Here is a 26359-nt window from a genome sequence, read left to right as displayed (position 1 = left end):
GTAATTTTGCTTCAGTTCAGTGCTGACCACTATGTACTACAGAGATAGACACATGGTGGCAGTGGGTGGTTAAACAGTGATGAGAACATTACATTACATCACTAATGCAGCAAAGATGCAGGTTGTGGGACCGGTGCAACCACTGCGACTGTTCATGCAAGATGAATGAACACATTGTGGGGTGAAAATCTCATATCTCCACAGTGGTTTTGGAAAACGATGAATGGAATATTTTTGGTTTAGAACATCTGAAATTATGAGCTTCCGAAAGAGTTTAATGATCTAAGCGCACAGCGTGAAGCGCCTGGCGCAAGTGCGTTTAGGGCGTGTCCAAATCCACTTTTGCTAGTTTGACGGCGAGTAAAAAGGTTCCGTGCGCCGGGCGCATGGTTCAAAGGTGTGTCTTCATTAATTCATAGGTATGTTTTGGGCGTAACATGCAATAAACCAATCAGAGTATCATCTCCCATTCCCTTTAAAAGCCAGGCGTGTTTGGACCTTGGAGCATTGCTATTATGATGGAGGATTTGCACCGTAATATTTGTATTTGTAATCTTCTGCGTGTGTGTGTGCTGCTGCGCTTTCCTGTGTGTGTGTGTAACAAGCATAGTGTGCGCAAGCTGTGCATAAGCCTAGGCACATTTTAATAATTTGCTGTTAAAATAACAATGAAATGCTGCATTATTGACTTTAGACCAGGTTTTTGTTGGTCAATGGCGCGAACACTTCCCACTGCCTCAAGATAGCAATACACCCAGAATGCACCTGAACACACCTCCCTGTAAGACCAGCACGCCCATGGGCCACAGATGGGCGCAGGTGCATTTGCTATTTAAACAACGTGGGTGCTGGACGGGAAATTGACAACTGCGTCGGTCTTAAACTAGCAAAGACACTTGCGTCGGGCTTTGCGCTGCGCAGGGTGCAAGATAGGACCCTAAGAGGACAGGGGATTTTTTTAAAGGACCATACTGATGTTTTTAGCTTATGAATGATGTTTTTCATTATACATTTTTTAATTACATGTACAGTTTTTAGACATGTTGATTTTATGGATTTTCTTGACAATCAGCCTTATCCTTCACAGCTAAAAATGAAAATCAGCTAAACTGAAGTAAAAGTTTTTGCGCGCCAACAGCAATATGTTTTTTTTTTGTTTCCATCATTAAAATACTGTATCATCACTATATCCTGTCTGGACCTGTCATCTTTGAACTGAAATCACACACACACACACACACACACGTAAAGCTTTTTTCCCCCATCTTTTTTTTTCTTCTATCCGTCCCTCTAACACGTTTCCTTCGCCTGTCATAAACATGTTGCGTTGACAGACTCATGTTTCGCTGTTCTCACCGAGCCGCTCCCATCCCCGTCTCCGGCCGTGAAACTCGGAAACAACTTCCAATTAGCCGGATAGGATCAGCGCCCGTCCTGCCCGGCCCTGATAACATTATCCTTCGTCACGCTCCGCTGCCAGCGCCCGGATTATGAAATTAAAAAAAGGAAGGAGAAGTAGGAGAAGAAAGGCTGGTGGAGGATGGAAGAAAAAAATGGTTGGGTTTCTGGGGGGGTGGGGGATGATGGGAGATGATGGGAGGGGGGGATGCCCTTGGGTGCTGGCGTCAGTGATTGTATGGTATATTTGGCCCTGTGTGAAAGCGAGGGTTATGCAAGGTTTTAAAGCCCCTCCGCTATCACCAGAGCGGAGATGTTTGCGGTATGCTGGAGAGAGCCTCTTCAGCTTCCAACCGCCCACTGATAAGCTCTTGCATAACGCGGCGCCGTTCAGGCCTCTGGTTTCTGACGAGGATGTAAACGGAGGCAGGTAGAGTTACGCTCCTCTGTTTCACACGATAACACGCAAGATGAACTGTTCCTGTCGTCCTCACAGGAAGGACTTTGGGAGATTGTGTCGACCTGGTTCTGTTGTGTTGGAGAAGGTTTCAGTCTGCGGGGAGATGATGGTTACCAGCGGAGACAAACCCATTTCTTTAGAGCCTTTCAAAAAAAAAAAAAAAAAAGAAATACAAATTATGAGCAAATATCTTTGGTGAAGGCTGAAATATTTCTATTGGCTGTGAGTTTTTGTCTTGTAACGTCAGAGTGTGCGCTTTTATCTTCACAATGAAAACGTAACACACTTTAAAACAACAAAAAACAGAGAGCTTTCATACTGACCACATCACTGATTATGGCTGTGTGTGTGTGTGTGTGTGTGTGTGTGTGTGTGTGTGTGTCTCCTTTTCTTCCAGATGTCCTTGTCAGACAGCAGCATCTTTTCTTTATTCGATTAGTGTTTCCTTGAGTCTGCTTCTGAAACGATAAGAGAGGTTCTGCTGCCAGACCCCCCCCCCCACCCCCTCACACACACACACACACACACACACACACACACACACACACACACACACACACACACACACACACACACACACATCCAGCTCCTTTAAAAAATATATATATATTATTCTTCTTTTGTTATCCAAAAGGTTTTGTATATTTTCCTCCGTTCAGCTGCATGAAGTGTTTAAAGAAAGAACGTAGTATACAATGAGTATAATGGCTGAACCCTGGGTGATCATGATGGTCTCTGACCTCGCCCAGGGAGTAGGAGGCTGCGATGGTTTCAGGAAAATGCTGCCATAATGTACTTTTCTTTACTTTCAGACACCTTTCATTTTTCTTTTTCGTATTGTTACCAGAACTTGATGGAAGCAACTTAGCTGTTTGACCAAAATACATTTACCTTGCTGTCATGGTCACAAACCATATTTTGGATTTTATTCATTTCCCAAGAACATTTTCAAATGTTGTTCATCAAGAACATCACATCAGTTTAGGAACAAAGAAGCCCAGTAATCTGATAAATATGTCTTCTGGGGATTTTGTTGACGAGCATCTTGTTTTTTTTACCAGCAGAACAGGAGCATTTTCATTTCCTTTAACGTAATTTTTGATTTCAATTACAAAATGATTGCCTCCTTCCTCTCCTTACAGTGATGACACACACACACACACACACACACACACACACACACACACACACACACACACACCCAGGCTCTTGGTAGGAGGTGTCTGACGGTACCGGTTGGGGGTGTGATGAACAGTGGCAATAATAGTCACAATAAAGATAATGGAACTATGACTAGAAATAGTAGTTGTAGTAGTTCATGGCGTAGCAGGGCACGGCAGTGTGTAGCATTTGTGTTTCTCGTATTGTGTGTCAGCGTACAGTAGTTAATGAAATCTTGTGTGAGTGTGTCCTTATTGCGTGTGTGTGTGTGTGTGTGTGTGTGTGTGTGTGTGTATGGAAATGAGGCTCTTCACCCCCTGAAGCGCTCGGTCACAGTTACAAATGGATTGTGGTCCCGCTCGGCCTTGTCTCCCCTGTTACCTCCCAGAATAAGCTGTGCAGCTCAATCTGCCGTCCCATCCTACCTCATCCCAGCTCTATTCAGCTTCTGCAATTATTGGTGTGGTGAAATTACACAGGGAGGGGGGGTTTCTCGGTGAGGAGGAGCAGGATGGCTCTGCTTCATAATGGAAATGGCGTTCTGGTTCGTCAGGTGCAATAAATGTGGAGGATTTCATCTTGGTTGACACTAGTGCAGTATGAGAGTTTATCAAATAGATGAAGGGGCAACAGTTAGAGTATACAGGGACACGAAACAGGGACAACAGGGCATCATATTTAAAACAAGCCAATGAGCAACCAGGCTCAACCATGGCCTAGTGATCAAAGCAGCTGCAGTTTCCATAATGGCTGTCCAACTATATTACAAACAATGCAAAAACCTCCTCAATAACATTTCGGGGGAAACTTCCTTTTCCTCGCAACAGCGTCAGGTGCACATTGTGAAACGGCCGCAGTTTCAAACACGGGGTTGAAGCAAAACTACTTGGTTAGGAAAACATCATTTAGGTTACATTCAAGTATGTACTATACGTAATTTTAAATTAGACAACGTTGACTTTTGGTTTCACACAGGACGCAGACAGCGGTCTCCTGGGTGGAAGTCCTGTGTGTGTTTGACCCACCTATTTTTGATGGAAAATAGCCGCATATTTTAAGTAGAACCGAGGGGTGTTGCGCAGTCTGTGTGCTGGAGAGTGGCCATTGTGGAATTTTAAGCCCCTGACACACTAACCCGACGGCTGACCGTTGGCAGAAAAGGCAGTCGGACTGATCAGTCGGCTCCCCGAGGTCCAAAAAGTGCCTCAGAACACGCCGAAGCGACGCAGACTTGAGCGTGTAATACGTCTCCATAGCAGCAGGCGGCGCTAATCTGTATTGTCGCCCAAAAAAATGAAAACTGGCAGCTGATTGGACGAACGCGTCACGTGGGTCTGGTTTCTGTGGAAATTCAAAGTCAGACTGTCATAGCGGCTTGTTCAGAATACGATCTCATATTGTACTAAAATAGTTCAGTATATATAATAGTTTCTGAAAACATTTTAAGAGAGAAATAGGCCATGCAGTTGCTGAATCTGTCTTCATTTCAGATCAACAAAGGTCAGTTTAAAAGATTTTCGTCAGATTTTGAGAGGCTTAGTCACGCTCATCCCGCTCGTCATTTCCGGGTTAGCACTCCACCAATCAGATTGGTCATGGAGTCCGACTGCCCGCCCTCCGACGCAACATGTCAGGTTCGGCCAAAATGAAGGCCGACAGCTCCTCGGTCGGACGACGGTACGGAACACACCGAACAGTCTCGAGTCACCGACCTCGCCAGACTGTCCAACGGCCGATTATCGGGTTGGTGTGTCACTGCCTTTAGGGTTAGGAGACAGCGCTGCAACTTAGTGACTTTCTTGCTGGACTTGCCTTTTAAGACTCCTTTTGCACCTTTTTTTTTTTTTTTTAGTGCATATCAACCAACCTTGAGACTTTTGGGCAAACCTTAACACACACAGCGATTGTATTATCAGCTGGGATGGAAACACAGGAAGTAGTTTCTGAAACTGAGACAGTGGATTGTCATAGTTTATGAAATATTAATGAGAAAATATATGAGAAAAGATGTGACTATCTGTTGGTGTTTCCCTTACATACAGTGCAAGTATGTGTGTTTTATGTGTGGATTAAGGCTGCAACTAACGACTATTTTCATTGTAGATTAATCTGTTGATTATTTTCTCGATTAATTAATTAGTTGTTTGCTCTATAAAATGTCAGACTATGGTAAAAAATGTCAATCAGTGTTTCCCAAAGCCCAAATCCTCAAATGTCTTTTTTTTTGTCCACAACTCAAAGATATTCAGTTTACTGTCACAGAGGAGAGAAGAAACTAGAACAATATTCACATTTAACAAGCTGACATCAGAGAATGTTTTACTTTTTGTTTTTACATAAAAATGACTCTAATCGATTATCAAAATAGTTGGCGATTAATTTAACAGTTGACAACTAATTGATTAATCACTTATTCTTTGCAGCTTTAGTGTGGATATAAGAAGATTTTCTGCATGCGTGCTGGATGTGTGTCATGAGTTTGATGGATTAAAATCAAACACGTTGTTTTATTTACCATGAAAAATGTATGGCCAGTCAGCAGTAGAAGATGAGCGATCCAGTGGTATTGACTTACAGACGGATAAGTGACTTGGAACAAATGGCCTGAGCATTGATCCACGGGCTTCCCAGAATGGGGTTCCTGTCACAGAGATAGAGCGCTAAGAAGATCACATTATCTGTTGTCTTAACACCAGCATGATCCGCTGTCTTGCACTGTCCGATACTGACGGACTGGAGATCTATATCGCTGTATTTAGTGTCTCTATTGACGTTTTGAAGATGGAATTGTAAACCCAGCATTTCCATAATTACCATGTGTTCAAACTAATACTGATGTCTTCTCTCTCAGGTCCAGAAGAGAGTCACTGAAGACGTTCAGCATCACGACAGAAGGAAGGGAAAGTGCAAAGGACCAAGACACCCAGAGATCCCAGGCTTGGTGGCTACATGCTCAGTTCTCTTTGGTTTTGAGATAAACAACTACACGAATCAGCAGGAATCATGGATTTTGTAATGAAGCAAGCTTTAGGTGGTAAGTACTCAACTGTAGCTCCAGCATGTGCATCGTAATCTGTCAATGCTTCGGCAATTTTCTATGCTGCAATCAGGCCGGAACAAGAGTTGGTAAATTTCTGTTAAGATGGTTTCGAAAAATTTAGCTCAGAGCCCAGTAAAGCGGTCAGCAAATATAAAGCATAATTTAAAGGTTTTTCTGTGTAGAGTTACATGTTGGCAATCGAGCAAGGCAGATCAACGATCATTTAACTGCTTAACGGTTGGATCAAATGTCATTAAATCTTGTTAAGACCATTGTATTAGCACCAATGTACTAACAAATCTGTCCAACGCTGTGGTTTATGACCAAATACCTGTTTTTTTTGCAGTGACTTGGAGGAGTTGCATGTTCTGCTTGAGATGATTTGATCATATTGAATCTAAATGATCAACATTGTTACTGCAACTTAGTTTCAAGTTTGCAAAGCTCGAAAATAGTTGATTTTATATGACCTACTGCATGTGAGAGGTGTAAAATGACCAGATTTCAGAAACATAACATCCTTGGTGTAGCTTTGTTAGTTTGCAGGATATCTCAAAAATGTCATTAGAGATTTAAATGGAAATTCGTGGAAAGTTAGCCTACGGGCTCAGGAAGAACTAATTAGGTTTTGATGTGGATACAGACAATACTTTTTAGAATCCAATCGGAACAAACAAAACTACGTCACCTTCTGTGTCATGTGCATAACCGGAGGTTAAGTAACTAAACCAGTGTTTGTCATCAAGACCACCTAAACCGAGAACAAGTCATCACCAAGACCAAGACTGTAAGGGGTTGAGACCAAGACCAGACCAGTGAGAGTCCCACACTGCATGACATGATAAATGTAGAAAATGCTAACCATTGGCACTCCTCAAATTAATCTGAAAGATCCACATTCCCATAAAAAAACCTCCACAGAAAAGAAATTAAGATTCTTCTTCATTCACCTCTCTCATTGCCATAAGTGTTTCATGAGAAATGCCTTGATAAAATAATCAAAAGGCAGTTGTGGTCTTGAAATAAAATCCGAGTCCTCTTTATCTGAGACCGAGTCAAAATGCGGTCGATTCCGAGACCTTCAAAAAGTGGTCTTGAGACCGCTCTCGAGACCAAGCCCGAGCTCGAGTACTACAACACCGACTGTAATGATTTTAACCCAAACCAAACTGCGATGTTCCATTATCGACACATTTAAAATGCTTACGTTCTGTTGTTTAGACATGAAGACGCTCCTGTGAGTCGTATTAGAGGCTAGGAATAAACAACCTATGTCGTCATATGGTTGGGAGAAACTGTTGTATCAGACATAAAGCAGACATCAATCAAATTATTCAAAATGTTTTGAAGTATTTATGTTTAAACTATATTACAGGATGGAATAATCATCAGGATATGATGTGATACATTTTTAATGTAACAAGTTCTTTTGTAAGTTCAAAGCTTTGCCCCGGCTTTTCATTCATACCCCAGGTGACTTGTACATCGACTGAGGTTGGACTCAATCAGTAAGAGCAACATAAAACAGGCTGGGTGAATGTTCTTGTAAGTGAGGGGCCCCCAGGGGCCAGGGGTCAATGTCTCCTTAAATCAACCCTCTCATCTCGTTCCATCAGCTCAGTGACCACCGGCCAGAATGAAATGAGATTTATTCCTCTATAGTTCAGCCTGCCCCTCTCTCTTTTTTCCTCCCAAAACTCTCTCATCCCCATCACTCGATTATTTCTACTCCTCCCCTCCCTCGTCCATCTCCATCTCACGTCCCCCCTTTCTCATTTCTTCCTCTCGGTTTTCATTCCATCGATTTCTCCATGCTTTATTCCCCTGATCCCTTTACGCACCTAAATCTTTCTCGCTCTTGAATTTTCTTCTCCTTTTAAGAGGGTCTGACTGAGGCCAAATTATATTCAGACTAATTGGGTCTGGGTGTTGCTGTTCCCTCTCTATTTTGATCTGTCGGCTTTGACCACATTCTGGATCAGGTCTAATGGGCTGTTTCGTATTGGGTCTGACTGTCTTTGGGTGCTCCTTTTGATCTGGTCTCTTTTTTAAATTGAATTATTGCATGTTCAGGTAGGTTTTCCATGGGTCTCCATTGGTTGGTTGGGGCCAGGATCATTTGGTCCTTTGCTTCAGTGCAATCCTGGTCCAATGACTTCTTCAGCCGCCCTCTGAAGGAGGAGTGGGCCTATAAACATATAGTTCCCCTGTCACCCCTCACCTAATTAAGAGATGTCTGACCTACAGGATGTTGCAATCCCCTCTTGTTATGGCCACATTCCTGCTTGGTTATAATATATAATATAGAAAGTCATTATAAAAGATTGCTTTTACTCAGGGCCTTGGTGTGTCCTTGTTTTGCCGAATTTAGGCCCTTTAGCATTTTGACTTTTATTTATTTCTTCACCAGACTAATCAAACCCATTGGCTATGATATTGGATATATCTTTGCCTTTCCCCACAGGGCATCTTTTATCTACTTGACACAAATGGACGCAGGCGATTGGCACAGTCAAAGACAGAAAGAGAGAACATTTCTTACAAATTACATCTGAAATCTAAACCTCACCTGAGACTTTATGCTACAAAATGGCCAAAAACCTGATCCTGATACTTTGTCTGACCCTGTCAGCTACCGTTTTTGGTAACAAATCTGTAGCCTACTCCAGCCCTCAAATTTGCACGAATAAAAGGACACCAAATTTGTATCTCGTTCGGTCTGAACAACATTTGGCTGGGCTCACTTCATCGCTTCATCTCTTTCTTTATCCATTCCTCCATTCTTCTTTCCCGTCCTCTGAGCTTGGTGTAGGCCCTGCAATTCCCATGCTCCCCATCCGCTTGATCCCCCATCTCTTTTCTAATTCACTCATCCTTCTCTCCTACAGGCTTGTTGCAATTTACTGTTCCTCCATCGTTCTTCACTTAGTCCTCCCTCCTTCCATCCATCCTTTTGTCCTTCCTGCCGTGAGGATCGGGTTGTTAGCATTTTTCGTTCTCTCTTGAACTTAAAGTATTCCTTTCTAAAAAAACAACATATTATTATATGCGTAGAGTTGGGCATGGAGAACTGGTTCCAACTTGGAATTGTTTCAAAAATTACGATTCCAATGGAATCCTCTTGTTATTGGAATCGTTTTTTTATTGGGTCGTTTGGAAAATTTTGTTTAGAATCCGATCCGATCGGTTCCAAATTTAACGCTCGCAAGTTTCGGTTTTCCGTAGCGTGTTGCGTTGCAGCCATGGAGCACAGTAAGCGGCGCTCTAAAGTGTGGCTTTATTTTACGTTGAAAAAGCCTGGTAAAACTGTAAATCCCCATTGAATCAAAAATTTAATTTGAAATAAGCATGTGACCCATTTCAACTCCACCCCTCAAAGAATCAGAATCGAGAATCAATAAGAACCGGAATCGAAAGGAAGAATCGTAATTGGAATCATAACTGTTAAAATCAAAACAATGCCCAACACTAATTATGAAGCCTCCATCCCTCCTTTTTTGCATGTTACAGGCTACAGTATAGCAGTTTACCCCTTCAGCCATCCTTCCATCCCGGATTGAAGTGTTGTGATTTTCCTCCCGTAGAGATGCTATCTTTGCTGTGACCTTTTCTCCTGGAACAGACCGGCATTTATTTCATTGAGACGCAGCTGGTCGTCCATGAATATATATATATACACACTTACACAGATGAGGTTTCTGTCGTGGTTTTGGTCCTGAGGGGAACAAGGCCATAATGAGATGAAGTGTATACTCCAGCCAATGGGAGTGCGGTGTTTAGGTGGGCGTGTCAGGACATCAATCTAACAACAACAACCCTGCAGTGTTTCTCATGCATAGAAATGACCCAACCTGATTGATTTTGTAGCAGCTGAACATATTTTTGTATTTATTTTATGTGCCTTGAGCAAAAACCTCCATTTAGTAAATGTTGACGTTCAAGGTTGACTGTTTTCTCTCAAAGTATCTTTCATTCATTATTTGTTCATTATTATAAACTGTATCATACATATTTTTGTTGAATTTCAATTTTTTTTTTCATTTCATGTCAACAAATCTCACATTCTTACATGTTCAGCTGACCTGTTGTGCACGGACCAAAATAGTTTTAGTTTTAAATTAGAGTTACACCAGTAATCATTGGATTAAATTAATTGGAAGTGTATAATTTAGCAGTGTTCCTATTTTCCCTATAATTAGTACACGACTAATGCACATAGATCTTTCTTGTAAATTTCCTGCAGAAATGTATTGGAATTTATTTGGATATCACAGACCCGTAAAATAAAACATTACTTTTTTCTATTTAAAAGTTTAAAAAACTGGCAAATGATTGTAAGAAAAAAACTATTTTGTGAGTAGATTGTGATAATTGATGAAATTATAAAAAAAAAATCTCTATTTTTTCTAATTGTTATTTGAGTTTTTTGGAGTATCACTGACTACACAAGAACACAACACATACCGGTGTACACACACATCCACTTTGTCCAGTTTAGCTGCAACTTTATTTTTAATTTAACTTGACGCACGCACGCACGCCACACACACAGGCCTCACAAATGTCATTAGATGTTGGACAACACCAGAGCATTTCATTGGTGCAGACTGAGGTATAGATTTCAGCTGCGGGCCACAAATTGTATTTACTGGTTGTTTAATTAGAAATCGAGTTCATCAGAGTTTCCTTGTTGTGTTAGATGAATCCGTCCTGGACAGCGAGGCGGATCCATGGACCGGGGTGTGAACCTCACTGGGCGGACACCATGCACATTTAGTGCAACAAGTCGTTTTAAAGACACCAAAACTAAACTATGTTTAATGTTTTTTTTTAACTTTGTTTATTTATCACATTCATGGTCAGATAAAGAGTCCTAATAACTTTAGTGATGCCACCGACTTTTCATCAAGCACCATCAACAGCTCGACCATTACTACATTTTAAACGAGCATGAAGATCAAAGTTGATTAGAAATGGCAAAAAATCTCAAGGGACTTCCCCAGACAATTAATTTTGTCCTCTGCAACCCTTGCGCACAACATGTGATTGAGGATATTTATGGTGAGAGATGCTCACAAGTCTCTGAGCATGATTCCAAGTCAAGTCTCAAGTTTTTGAACTAGAGTCCAAGTCAAGTCTTAATTCTTTGAGCTAGAGTTCACATATTTTGTGTTCAGTGCTTCTTTTGTTTGGGCCTTGGATGAAGTTTTTAAAGCTTCTGATGAATGGCACTGCAACTGCCGATGCGGTCGACATGTTTGTCGTCCGTGTAGCCGCGCGCAGCAGATACGTTACGTATTACATGTTATGTAGGTAGGTTATGGTCAGCTTATCGACGTTTCCTAAAAACAGATTGTCCACTATCTCGAGTCTGAGTCGAGTCTGACGTCTTTAGAGGACAAGTCTTAAGTCAAGTCTGAAGTCACTGTGCGTGTGACTTAAATGCAACTCGAGTCCGAGTCTCAAACTCGAGTCCCCATCTCTGATATACGGTGAGAGATGCTGGTGATGTGGGTATTTGACATGTGCGTAGGTGATTAGATGTGACCACTGAGTCTCTCTACAGCCTATACCTTTGGGGATAAACAAAGTTCACCCTATCTTATACCTTGTCTCTGGAAAAGTGCCATCAAAACATTTATTTTGTCCCCAATATGTACTTCCTGCCTTCGCCAGGATATAAAATACGTGAACATCTCGCATTTTCTCATATAAAAGCTCATATAAAAGATAATGTCTAGGTAATCTCGGAGGGATCAGCGTGAACTGGTCCTGACCAGGCAGGTCGAACTCACGGTTTAATTTCCTGTGCAGGCAGGATGATGGCGAGCAGGCGGGGAAGGTGCAAAAAACAGGAAACCACGTGCAGGTTGATTAGTTGACCGGAGACTCCACACAGAACCAAACAGTTTATGGGGCTCAAGAGCACTTCAGCAGAATGTGTGGGGTTTTGGATTCGGGCTCAAAGTGATTACCATGCAGTGATGTAGGCACGAGGCCGCACTGCTTCCCAAACATCTGATCGATGTGGTGCTCATGTGACTTATGAGGGCGTAATTTGGAAATGGAGGTCATCCATTATTTAAATGACTAATTTTTCAAACCCGTCCACCTCGAACAAATTATCCAGCACCACTGCCATCCATCTGAGCGGCCAGAGGAGGAGTCAATGGTCCAAGCTTTGTCTCTCTGATTTCCTCTGTCTTGTGTTCTCCTTCGAACCACCCTCATGTTCTCTTTCATTCTTAAACACAGGCTTCCACCTTCCCATCTCTCACTTTTTTACCTTTTTGTTACACTTGCTCCTCCTAAATACGTTTTCATACAGTTCTCAAGATGATTTAAAGTAGCCTAAAGCCCAGTTCAGACCAAAGATTTGCGAGACAAGTTAGTACTTGCAACTACTTCCAACGTGTCGGTCTGCAGCGCTCTGAAACCTGCCAGTTCACACCAATGCGATGAAACGGTGTATCATCTCCATAGTAACAACTCTGTACTTCCGTCCGAACTTCCGACTTCCAGGCGTTTTGTAGCTGGATATATCGTTTCTTGCGTCTACATTTTAAATGTGGATAACGTTGGTGATACTACAATTGCATTTCTAGTGATGAATCGGTAAAAACACATTTTATTTATGTAATTCATGCTTTTTCTATCGCCGCTCGCTCTCTTCAGTCACTCTCTAGCTCACTCGACTACATTACCGTGCTCGCGGACGCTTGTTGAGCCTCCGTCTAAAACCATTTCCAAGCCATTTCTACAAGCTCACAGTTTGTAACATAGAAAGAAAATGAATTATTGCTAGCGTTTGTAGCTTCCTATACAAGCTGACATCACTATTAGCTGTTGAAACAGGTGACATCTCTTAAGTTCTAAAACCAGCTGCCTGCGACTTGACCAGCTGAGTCACAGTCGCCACCGTCAGGATTTTATGTATCGGTTCAGGCAGCGTTTAGGCCCCAGCACCGCTTTCAAAGTATCGAAAAAACCCAAAGGATACCCAACCCTATTCAGGAAGCAGGTTCAAATTAGAAACGAAAAAAAAAAACAAACAACACTTAAATGGTCTACTCAAAATTAAAAGTATAAAACAGAGCAGAAACAGCCATACAAAACACAACAACCCACGTGCATGTTCGCTTACGTAACCGCTTTAAACAGCCGCTTCAGACACCCACAACACTCTCCAGAGGAAGTAGATCAGAAATATACCAGCATCCTGTTCTAGCGTGGAAAAGTAATAATTCATAAGAAGGAAAGAAAATGAACTTGGCATTTTTGTGAGGCACCAGCTAATGTTCAAACAGCACATTACCCCGGTATACATGGAAACATTTCTTGAAGGCTGCGTGGCTGTAAATGTCACTGCGGCATAATTTAATGGATTTGGCAAATGGATTTCTGTCACATTTTTTTCTCGGGTTTCCTTCTGCTAAAAACTTCACCTCAAGCAAACAAAATACACAATTTCCTTCAGTTCTTTTTGAAATCTATCATAACTTTCATCAAAAACCTTTATTGGCCACCTTATCCTGTATTTCTTTCCTATATTCCTTTTGCTTATCTGTTTTTCAATCTTTCTCTCTGGCTTCCCTCGCTGCTCACCAGACAGGAGATATCAGACTTCCTGCATAGAGGGGCCGGGTGCAAAGCCACCGGGGCTCGGATATGTTTGCACTCTCAGATAAATATTATATGACATCTTCTGGTTGAAGAGACGCTGTCTTCACTCTGTGGCCTCGGCTCGAGATGATACAGTTTATTTAACCCTTTTCGTACCCGGGGAGGGTTGGCCGAGCGTGCACGCTGTGTTCCAGCAACATTAACGTGATTCACTAACAAATGTTCGTCCTCCTCTTCTACTGTCTGTCTCAGCTGTTCAATCTACATCATGACCTGAGAGAAAACAAATGAGTTTGCAAAATTACAGAATATCTTAATGTGGTTATTCTTTCATTCATTATAAATGAGTTCAACTGAGACTTGATTTGATGATTTGTGAAGTCTTTGCTTCAGTTTTTTGCTCTTTTTGTCTGAATAACGAGGGCGTTGTTTCTAGAATGACAAGTTATAAAAGAAAGTGGGAAATCAGAATCAGAATCAGAATCAGAATCAGAAAGGGCTTTATTGCCAAGTACGTTGCACATACGAGGAATTTGTCATGGTGTTGTTGGAGCATGTCACACATTCAAATATAAGAAGGCTAAAAAGAATATAAACAATATAAGTATAAACATATACACACAGTATGTATTAATAACGATAAAATAAATTTAAATAAATAGTAAAATAAGTTAAACAGTAAAAAAATATATTGGATAAACCAACCCTTAATATACGGAAGAGGACCACATGTGAAACATGTATTTGTGTTCTGAGTTTGAAGACAGAATTTTGAGTTTAATCTCAGAATTCTGAGAACAAAGTTGGAATTCAGATTTTTCTCAGAATTCAGACTTTTTTTGTACTTAAAAAAATTTGACTTTAAAAAAGGACCAAACACTCCAGGGTTAATTTTAAACGGACCAAACAAGGTAAAGTTGCAGCTAAACTGGACAAAGTGGATGTGTGTGTACACCGGTATGTGTTGTGTTCTTGTGTAGTCAGTCATACTCAAAAAAAGGAGGGGAGATGTCAAATAAAAATGAGAAAAAATAGAGAATCTTTTTATAATTTGTCATAATCTACTCACAAAATAGTTTTTTATTACAATCATTTGTCACTTTTTTAAACTTTTAAATAGAAAAAAAGTAATGTTTTATTTTACGGGCCTGTGATATCCGAATAAATTCCAATACATTTCCGCAGAAAATTTACAAGAAATAGGCTATTTGCACTTCGGGGGCGAGCGCTCAGGAAAAGCACCCGCAAAAAGACAGGAAACTGCGTCAGACCGAATGTGTCTGGATATAGCCACAGTGACGTTAACCATCACGCCACCGTATCTCCGCCTCTTTAAACCCTGTGCTTTTGTGCATTAAAGCCCCTGTGGCACAACGACGTGGCCAGTGAAAAAGATTGAGTGAAGTAAAGAGCGTTTGATTGCACAATAAGAGGACTGGGGCCGTTTGAGCACTTTGCCCCGAATTTCCCACTTTTGTCTGCAGTGGAAATCTGTGAACTGGTCTTTAATGGACTGACGGAGGAGGGGAGATGGACAAGGAAGCAAAGGAACGAAAAGAAGGATAGACGAGTCCTAGCTGCAGTGGTGTCAAATGGTTGATGGTTGTGTTGTGGAGAGGGAAGCGAACGCTGGAAAGAAATTTGGTCTGAAAGGAAGGGAAAGAGTAGGAAAGATGGAACAGGAAAGACGTAAATGAATGAAAGGCGGTGGATAAAAGAAGCGAAAGGTCACATTTGTTTCTTGTAATATCACTTCAGTAGAGGAAAAGGGAAAGAAAAACAGAGGGGGATGGAAGAGGAACAGTAGAGGACAGAAGTGATGGACGGAGGAGGGGGATGGATGGATGGATGATGGAGGGAGGGAACATGTGAAGGGTAAAGACGCTGACGGGTCAAAGAGATACGCTCTACCTCTTTGGAGAGTGGAGTAATAATTACGTTCCCATTTCATTTACAGCTCATAACAGCCTCTGGTTCAGATCACTTCGGACGTCTCATTTGTACAGTTTGCATACTCTGACTTAGAGTACATATGTATATTTCGATTATATTCTCAATAAATCCAATAGTAGTTTGGTTTATAAAATGTCAGAAAATGGTGAAAAATATCGATCAGTGTTTCCCAAAGTCCAAGATGACATCCACAAACTGTCCCCAACTCAAAGATATTGAGTTGACTGTCACAGAGGAGAGAAGGAACTAGAAAATATTCACCTTTAACAAGCTCCAATCTTCTTTAAAGAGAAATGTAATGTTTCTTTCTTAAAATGACTCTAACCAATTAACCGATAATCAAAATAGCTGGCGATTAATTCAGTGGCGTAGGCAGAAATAGTATTTTGGGCGGGACAGTACAAAAGTGAGTGGGCCATTTCCAAAAAGACGTAGAAGTAGCAAAAAGGACAAACTGAAAAAAACAGCAACAATTTTACCTTCCAACATACTGCATTACAACGGCAATAGCAGTACTGTCTGCAACATGCTCAACCAACAAAGCTCAGTCTAAAAAGTTTGTACACCACAATATAGAAAAAAACCTTTCAATTTTAACCTATTCAGGCTAAAATTGGCACCGGCAGAACCAGCAGCATTGGCTATGCACAGCACAGTTATAAAATTAACCATTTTATTGCATAAAGTGGCAACTAATCATGAACCCAAATAGCAGAGAAGGCGTTTACACACTGCATGACAAAGAATAGCCTACATCAGACAGAAATCGCACATGTAACATATCCTTTGTGCATTCATAACAGCATTGTTCCTTCAGGACAATGTTCAGATCATGAGCAGCAAATGCGCTACAAGCAGTAAAAGAAAATCAAAGAATGAAAACTTCCAGCCAAGCATTGTTTGAATTATGAAAGATATAATGAAAAGTGGCCAGCAAGGCGCTAAATCTTAGACAGTGTATGGAGTCCACGGCAGTGACAGGATCAAAGAAAACTAAAAACTACGTCACACACAGATAAGTTATCTTCTCATTTAATGTGGACAAAACACAAACGCAATTCAGCTAGAAGCCATCATCAGTGTTCACGATTTCTTACTAGCAAAAAATAGTTGACAACAAGCCGATTAATCAACTATTTTTTGCTAGATTATTATCTCGACACCTATTGAATGGAGTGTCATGCTGCATTGCTTGCAGTGAAGGAGCAGTGATTTTATAGGGTCTTCAGATTTTCCGACTGAACGACACCCACTGAAAGAATATATGACGCGCCATATGTAATTTGCTAATGTTACCTTATTTCACTTTTTTTAACCCTTAATGTCATTTGATATGATTATGTTTTGTGCATACAGTCAATCGTGTGTCACTGAGATTAAGAATAGTCAAAACAGATAACATAGCAGCGTGTGTGTTGGTGTGTTCTTGCATGAGCAACAAACCGTTTGCTCATTTACGTGTGTGTGTGTGTGTGTGTGTGCGTGTGTGCGCGCGCACTTGCTCTGAAGGTGTTTGCGCACACACAACACGCACACAGTTCCAGTACATATGGTGTGTGTTTGAGTGTTTCAACACAATGAGGCACGCTCAGCGGACAGTCTGACCTTAACCTGCTTCCCCAGCGAGGCCCCCCCCCCCCCCTCCCCCCAACCAGCTGAGTGCTAATTTGTCATCATCAGATTTGCTGCCACCACACAGCGCTGCAGGGCAATGAGGAGCATTGTATGAGTCTGCTGCAGAGCGACAGGACCGGCCACCCCTGGCCTCACAGACCCCCAGAGCCAACCACAGAGTCCTTAGAGCCACATTTCTTCTCAGTAATTTACTCTGATCATTCTGAAATGTTCTCCTTTGGCTCCTGTGTGCTTAAAAAGAGGCAGTACTTCATTTTTTTATTGCCACATAACGCTAAATGACCACAATAACTCTGTGAGGGTTGATAGGGTCGGTAATCAATATAGCGATGACTGAACCGTTAATGTTTAACGACCTTCCTGTCATTTTCTCAAACCAAAACTTTCACACTGAAGTCAGTGGAAAAAAACAGACTGAAAGACAGCAGCTGAGTCTGATTAAAGGTTCCTCGACGCTCCGTGTAACCCCTCCCCCTGGCCTTGGGACTCCTGCCACACGCAGACGTGCATAGAGACTGAGGGCATCGCGTCATGCTCTGAAAGCCACGCCCACCCACAGCATCATCACGCTAACCTAACGATATGTCTGACGTTACGTGTGTTAGCTTAACTTACAGACATATAGTTAGCCTAAAAGTGACATTTGGATATTTGACTTGGTAACAAAATGCTTGTTGCAAACGTAATGTTGGACATAACGTTAGCTTAGCGTCAGGATCCCACAGTCTTCCGGGACTTAAATATGCTCTGTCTCTATCAGATTTCCTGAAAACAGTTTCTTTCCTGTCCAACAGAAAGACGTCAACCATGGCAGCAGTGGCAACTTTTGCTAAATTTTCTCCTCCGTTGTCCAGTAGAATTGCAGTATCTCTGGCGGCGACGCACATTAAGCATAGGCTCGAACACGGGATGGACAACAGATGAATAATCAATATAAGTCTGTCTTTGGCATTCTGCTGGACAGTTAATTGTTTGGAGCTTGTTAGCAGTTAACCCCATTCAATGACCCACTGAAGCACTAATGACTTTTCATTACATGCAGTCGCTGAATATTAATGATGTCAAGAAGCTACACAACCAACAGCATTATTAAAAAAAAAGCAGCAGAAAAAAAAAGACTCTTTGGGATACAGTGCAGGAAACACACAGCTCTCCAATGTTTCTTTTTTTTTTTCTCAAATAATCTCCTCAGCAGTAAAACATATTTCATCTTTATTCTGGCTCTGGCTAAAGAAAGGCACTAGATGGCAAAGCAGGCCGGCAGCCAGGCTCTCCTCTTACCAGAACCCGAGAGGAAGATCAATACTCAGATGAAGTTTTCTCTCTGCTGGAGGATCCATAATTCATACACACTCAGGTGGTCCTGTATTTACTATCGATCAAAGGGCGGTAACAGCGGCGATACCGATAGGCCAGAGGGAGTTTCTTTCACATCTAGAAAGCAGCTTCTGTCACAGATGAAGAGCTGAGCCCGCTTTAGGAGCAGAGGCAGAGAAAGATGGAGCTGAGTTAAGTAGGTGGAAGAGCCTTTGTGCAAGGCATTAAAGCCCAAAAGATCCAGAGAACCTTCTCTTAGAATTGTTTTACTTTATTGTAGTACTTTATGCACATGTGAAATACACAGCTATTTTAAGAAAAGCCAATATCACTGAAGCAGACAATGTCTTAACTGCCATTAAGATAACAAAATCAATCAAGCAAAGTTACATTTTTACTTTTTTCAAACTTCCTATAACTCATGACACAAGACCCACTTTTGCCACTATTTGGGTGGCAAAATGAAAATTTTGATCAATCAACTGATGTACAAAGTGGCAGAAAATAGTGAAAAACTCCCATTATATTTCCCAGAGTCGAAGGTGACATCTTCAAATGACCAAGAATCCAAAAGCCAAAGAGATTTAAATTACAGCAAAAGCAAGTCCTCACATTTTAAAAGCAGCATCCAGACAATGTGTGGCATTCCTTCTTGATAAACATATTTAAATTGCTTACAAAAAATCCTAGTGGTTAGTTTCCTGTCAGTCAACTACTCAATTAATTGACTGAATATGTTCTCACATATGTTCTAACCCCACACTCCATCTCCATGTTGAAAAAGACTTCTCCTTTGTCGTTTCGATGTATCTGTCATCTGTGGAGCATCGCCCTCTTCCTGTTATGTGACAGAAAGCGACTCAGTAGATTTCCCTCCAAATACAACACATATCTTGTTGGTTATGTGATTAATTATTCAGGTACATGTCCAAGAGAGGAATAATACCTGGACGTGGAGGGACAGGTAGTTCTGACAGATGGCCGACACCAGATGGACGAATGTGTCTTCCTCTGTCTCAGCGGTTCTTTGAAGTTTTTCCAGCTGGCTCCTCTCCTCCAGGCTGGTTTTATCCAAGACACCTCAAGGATCTGCAGAGAACCCCATCGCCACATAATCCTCGGAACTGCTAACGCACAGGGTTTTCATATAGTAATATGACAGATAAGTGTCAACGTTCATGTGCTCTATTATGTCTTTTTGTTAAATAGTGGTCTGGGTCGATCTGGATGGATGTATCAATTCAATGATCAACGATCCAATATCATCGATGCAAAGTGATACTATCAATACATGTCATCATCTTAGACATGCGCCTTTATTTTGAAATTTTGTATTTATTCTTTTTATTATAGAGAATTGTTTGTTTTTCATTTAAATTTCTGGAAGAGCTCAGTAATAACATTTTGAAATCATATTTTAGTTGCTTTTTTGTGAGTTAATATAAATAGAACTGATGGTGTTAAATGGGCACATGATGGGGAAACCTCTAGCTCACCCCAGTAGGGTGTGCGCCGAGTCCTTGGCAGCAGCCGCGAAATCGAATCCGACCCACGGCCCTTTGCTACATGTGGCCCTCCCCTCTCTCTCCCCTTTCCTGTCTTCAAGCTGTGCTGTAAATGAAGGCCATGAAAGCCCCAAAAAACATAATCTTGGGAATTAAAATGTATTATTTAAAAATAAAAATGGACATATGATATAGTCTCATATTGATCGCAGGGCCCTGAATTGAATAAAATCCTATCGTAGAAGACTTTGTAGGAAAAAGTGTATCGTTACTAAAGAATCAAATTGAATATCGTATTGTGATACATCTGATTTACACCCCTATTAAATAGCACATATGAATTTAGTTTTTTGTGTGCTAAAACAGAAGTAACAAAGGATTAGGAATCAGTGTACTTTTTTGGACCTCGCCCTTGGCAGTGCCAAAGTTGGGGTTCATGTTTCCTTTGCATTCAAGCAGCAACAACTATCGTGAACAGGTATTTAGTATTTCCCCCAGCACTTATTGTCAGGGTGGGAAAGTGTGTAAAACCGCAAAGTCAGCCCGTGTTTACCTCCAATATCTGTATATCTCTTTTCTGTCTAGGGGCCACCAAAGACATGGGTAAGATGCTGGGTGGGGAGGAGGAGAAGAAGGACCCAGATGCTGCCAAAAAGGAGGAGGAGCGGCAGGAGGCGCTGAGGCAGCAGGAAGAGGAGAGGAAGGCCAAACACACCCGCATGGAAGCCGACAGGGAAAAAGTACGGCAGACCATCAGGGACAAGGTAGGAAAGTCTCCTCTGGTTTGACTAATGCTTTAACGTTCTGACTTCTGATGTGCACCCAAATAGAGCCAGAGCGCATTTAAGTCCCGCCTCCATCGGAGGGGAAAACAACTCTCCGCTCTCCATTGACTTGTATTGTGTGAAGGTGACTACTCGTCAATTCCGCCAGCTACAAACCAGAAAAATGCCTAAAAGCTGCTGTGTGATGGGACACACTACCAACAGGTTAGAGAACCCAGAACTAAGTTTTTATAATAATAATAATAATAATAATAATAATAATAGATTTTTATTTGTAGGCAACTTTCAGGACAGCCAAGGACACCTTGCACACATTAATAAAAACAATAATAGAATGAAAAGCACAACAAATATATCAATAGTAAAATCATGTTGTAAGTAAAATCAAGGTGCACATGATGAAAGCTATGTTAGGTATGCCAATCTAAACAGATGTGTTTAAAGTTGGGATTTTAATTGATGAAGAGAGTCCAGTTGACGGATGTGTGGTGTTTATAAGCTGTTGAACCGAAAAACTGAGCTTTTACGAAGACAAAGGTGGATACAGACGTGAAAAAAATGACACTAAGCTAACGCTATGCCCAACATTACGTTTGCGGCAAGCATTTTGCTAATAAATTAAATATCCAAATGTCAGTTTTAGGCTAGTATTTTGACAGTACGCAACTTGTGTTGTGTTAAAATGTGGATAAATCTGAAAGCAATGCAGTGTTATGTTTGCAAGTGCCTTAGTCTGCTATAAATAGCTAACTTTAGCTTACTAACAGCTAACTTGTCCTCTCTGGTAGACTTAGGTTGCTCAAATAATCCTTTGACATTCTTAAATCTAATGTTTGTAGCTAGCTACAGGCACTTTTTTAGCGTTTCAGCCCTTAGTTTAATATTGTGGCGCAGATTGTTTTCCCCTCCGCTGGGCGTGGTGTTCAGAGTACGACACCATGCGTTCTGTCTCTGTGCTGCAGTGGAATGGGGCTGACGGTTTCCAGTCCCAGCAAACTTGTTGCCAAAATATGCTTCAAAGCCTGTAAATGTGTTACTCTTTCCTAAATTAGGTACAACCTTTGCAACTCTGGACGGCAACATTTGAATTGGAGTTTTAACAGCCGCTAAGCTTTTCTTCTTACTTCTAATCCAACTCAAATTTTCTTTCCCCGCATATCACCTCTTGTCCTCTCTCTGTTCAGTATGGGCTGAAGAAGAAGGAGGAGAAGGAGGCGGAGGAGAAAGCGGCCATGGAGCAGGCCTGTGAGGGGTCCCTGACACGCCCGAAGAAGGCGATCCCGAGGGGATGCGGAGACGACGACGAAGAGGACGAGGAGAGCATCCTTGACACTGTCCTCAAGTTTCTGCCCGGACCTCTACAGGACATGTTTAAGAAGTAAAAAAAACAACTACTAATAATCAAACGAACCCTAAATTCAGGGTCCAGTCTGGCCTGGGCTAGGCTGCGGGGCAAAGGGAGGCGGGGATCTTTCTGTCAGGGACTTCGGGTTGAATGAACTTGCAGGAGAGACTGGGGGAATTGGTTTGAGTGTAGATTTAGGGCATGTAGAAGTGGAAAGGATTCGGGAGGGGGGTTCTTGCCAAACTGTTAGAGGCTACACACTGCCTTTCTAGAAATTGTTTACTTTGTTCTTTTGTACTCCTCGACGATTGCGTCATTCTTCCTCCCTTTTATTTGCCACAACTGCCGTACAACCTTTCAACTGCCACTTAGCACATTTCTTACAACTACTAGTCTGTATGTCCTTTTCTCGTTGCAATTTTTTTACACCTATTAAGATCAGAACTTTTGATTGGTTGGCCATCATCTGTTGCTAGACAATGGTGACCAATGGAGAACAGTTTTCCCCAAAAGAAGGACAGTTGACAGTCCTGTTCTCATGCTTCTGTGGTTTTTCAAATGGCACTGCCACCATGTTATCCAGTAGATGGAGCATGTCGTGTTTACTTCAGTGGGTGTTTTCTACTTTTATGAACTTCGTGTAGGTCTTTATATTGAAAAAAAAAGAAAAGATCAATCAGCATTTGAGTTTTTAGGACATGTGCCTTCATACCATCTCCTCTAGCAGAGGAATTGTAAATGAGGGTTTCATTTTGAGTCAGACAGGCGTACAGTTGTTGGTAGCATGTAGGCATGCGTTCAAAGTTACAACATCGGACACTTTTGGAATAATGTATTTGATATAAAGTTGGCGTATTTTGGGGTTTCCAGAAGCCATTGTTCAAACTACTTCTGGAAATCCCGGACCACGTTTTGAAGGCCTAACAGTCCACAAACTTATTTAAAAACATAATTCTACAAGGCTACAAGCTTCCGAAGAACTGTTTGCTGAAGAAAACGTTTTATTTCCCTCCTACTTCCACCTCTACTTTTACAAAAGCTAGACCTTCTAAGCCTGTCAGCTAGTTAGACTGCCATCATGCTAGAGAAATAAAATGTAAGATCTTAAAACGTGTCAAGACCTCATGTCAATATGTGGATTTTTAATCACAAGGATTCTGGAATAGATTTTTATTTAGCTCAAGATATCATCCATACAAGACTCTTTTTAACTTGTTTGAATCCCATTTATTTACCTCCAGAAATTACATATTTGCACACAGCTTAAAGTCATCATGATTTTAGTTAGTGTGGTCCCCAAAGACAATCAAAGCGATGACCAGTGGGGGTGATGACCAGTGGGGGCAGCTGGTACTGTACATGTTGTCATTTCCTGTCACACCATCTATGATTGGTTAAAAGTGGGTTCTACATTAAGCACTTGAATAACTGATTGCTATTAAGTGTCTCTTAATTGAAACTATCAATCCGTGTTTTATTTGTTCTTCTTCACACATGAATGCAAATGCCAAATGTCATGCGAATGACTTTGACTATTACATTTTGTGAATGTGCTGCCAATTTTTTCCAATGCAATCGTTGAATTGTGATTTCATTCACATTGCAGCTGATCTAACCTTTGTCCTCATCTTTTTAAATGCATAAGTTTACCTTGATCAAAGTTCATCAACATCGAGACCAAAGAAATACTGGTGAGACCTTACTATTTCTTTTGTCATGCCGAAAACAAAAGATGCGCATGCCAAACCTGGTTTTTATTGTACGTGCGAGGCGTGTGCATGCATCCCAAAGACCACCACTTAATTAAAATGGTACTCTCCAATTTCCTCAAATTATTATTTTGATTCCGTGGCTAAATAAAACACATTTCATCTGTAGACTGAACCTGAGAAAACTGGTTTGTGAGTTGCCGCATCTCACTAACTTAGAGTCTGAGTATACTCTGCATCCTGTATCTTTAAATCCAACGAAATATCATAGTGAATTGTCATATAGCAAGTAGATGTACTGTAAATGGAAACAATCTCTATTTAGTAAAACTACCTAAACATATAGACATTTATCAATAAAACAAAGCATGTGGGTTATTCCTAAATTATCTGGTTGCTTTTCAGTGGTTAGTAATGCAACAGTGTATGATTAATACATTGTTCCACGAGTTTGTAACTTAAAATAACTTTAAGGATTAATAAGACTAATGATGAAGTTGTCATAAGCACTATAAAAACATTTTTTTTTTCATTTTCTAGCTCAGATAGGACTTTTCACTAGACAAAGCCATATTGTTTAGATCGCAATAATTGCAACATTGAAAGTTTACTCTCTCATGTTTGTTTTCTGTAAAAAAAAAAAAAATCTGCATAACTGTTTGTAAATCCTCACCATTCTTCTATACTAATGTATACGCAAAGAAAATGTATGTAGAAAAAAGAAGCCATTGTTATAACTGTCTCAGTGTACTACATGTAATTGTGTGTGTTTCTATGTGTGTATCTTTTTACGTGTCTGTGACGTGAGACCATGTCGTTGATTCATATTGTCCTGGTTTATACTATGTAAATGTGTCTTTGAACTATTTTGTGCACAGGCAGAAGCTAGGGCGGCTACCTAGTCTTGCCACGTCTTAAAAGAGTTATACTTAACACATTCCTTTCAAATGTTGAGCATGCAAATGTTTGGTAGAGAAGAGAATACACCAAAAAAAAAAAAAAAACTGACAATTTCCTGTTTCTGTACGGGTCTTCAGACAACAGAACCTTTGCATTGGACACAGAACGATCGGCTGTGAGATAGGCTTGTTGAGTGTTCAATGTTCTTTGTTGTCTCAGTGAGCAGTTTGGTGAAGCATGAGGCCGCGATCGCACAGGTAGCTTTGTTATTCAGCTGAGGCAAAAAGATCATCTATGACTCTAGCTGTGCAGTTCTATGAGTCTTAGTTTGTCGTAGTTGTAGTAGTGTGTCCACACGAGAAATGTGACAAAATACTCAAAGATGTCAGCGTGCAGACTAGAGCCGTTTTCTCATATAAACTCCGGATGATGACAATGTCCGACTAATCAGGTGTGGACATTATAGGAAGTTGCGCTTTCACACATGGAGGAGATTGTCCGTGTCAGATGCGTTCTCGCCTACTGGAAACACTCCGTTCAGGTTTAGGCGAGGGGTGGCCCCGGGTAGAGCGCGCAGGAGGCAGGACATGACGCGGATTAAGCCGCAGTCACATAGTCGGTTCTTAATTTGGTCACAAATAACCAGGTTTCTTGCCATTCCTTGAATTTGTCTGCCAATTTCGGCCTTGCCCCTTACTGACAGAAGTTTCCGAATCTTGTCTTTCCAGTTGGACAGTTTCGTGCAAATCACCCTTCATCCTTACCCTCGGACATTTCCTTTCTTCCGGTGTTTGGACATTACACAGACTTTGTACTAGGGAGCTGGCAGGGTAAAGTCCATTTATCGTTAAAAATCACTGTTTCATTGATGTTCGTTGACGCCCAAAACATTTAGGTGTTGAATAAATATTTAATCAATATCAAACATCCTCCTTTGCGATCACGGCCTTAAGACATCAACTCTAAGATTAATTGAAGACTCGAAGGCTTTTAAAAAGTAAATGGGGGACGTGCAATTAAAAAAACGGGATACTGCAACTAAAATATTTGCTTTTTTTTGATAACCTAGGTGTAGTTCTAAAAACTCCAATTTCATTTCATTGTAAAATACTACTAATTTCCATTTCTCTCTATAAGAGACCAACCTGCAGAGAGATTTTTTTTTTGCTCGTCATCATAAGCTTAACATCCATGTTGGAGTAGTGCAGGAGCGTCAGCCACATAGATTTGAATGCTTGCAGTGCAGAAATTGAGATGTTTTTCAGTGCAGCGTGCTTTGATTGAGTTGCCTGAGGAGAATCACCTTATTTCATTTATTACATAAACACAGGGATTCCCACATTTCCTCCTACAGTTTTCAACCACAGCATGTGGATTAAGTTAATTCAAGCCTTGTATCTCCCGGGGTGGATAGGAAAGCGGGGACATAAATCCTGGACTAGTCTTAATTCATGGGCCCTTCATGGAAACTACAGCCATACCTCCTCTGTATGTAAAATAGTCTCTCAGCGGGCTGCATCTCGAGGCG

General features: G+C 41.2%; 1 protein-coding gene across 4 annotated transcripts in view; it reads left to right on the top strand.

Moving 5' to 3' along the window:
- LOC116062409 (complexin-2) overlaps positions 1 to 24608 on the top strand; it is a 60576-nt gene extending 35968 nt beyond the window's left edge. The window contains exons 2-4 of one of the 4 annotated variants that reach the window (XM_031317088.2): positions 5877 to 6053; positions 20678 to 20856; positions 22062 to 24608. In XM_031317088.2, the coding sequence (XP_031172948.1) occupies positions 6023 to 6053; positions 20678 to 20856; positions 22062 to 22259 (408 nt within the window). In that variant the 5' untranslated portion in view covers positions 5877 to 6022 and the 3' untranslated portion in view covers positions 22260 to 24608. Of the gene's footprint in view, positions 1 to 5870; positions 6054 to 20677; positions 20857 to 22061 lie in introns of all 4 variants that reach the window. The other 3 variants (XM_036004872.1, XM_031317090.2, XM_031317091.2) reach the window with 3 other exon arrangements.
- Positions 24609 to 26359: the final 1751 nt, after the last annotated feature.

This window comes from Sander lucioperca, chromosome 1 (assembly GCF_008315115.2).
Source record: "Sander lucioperca isolate FBNREF2018 chromosome 1, SLUC_FBN_1.2, whole genome shotgun sequence".
NCBI classification, from domain to species: Eukaryota; Metazoa; Chordata; class Actinopteri; order Perciformes; family Percidae; genus Sander; species Sander lucioperca.
The sequence above is the reverse complement of the archived record's forward strand: the minus strand, read 5'-3'. Positions and strand labels throughout refer to the sequence as shown.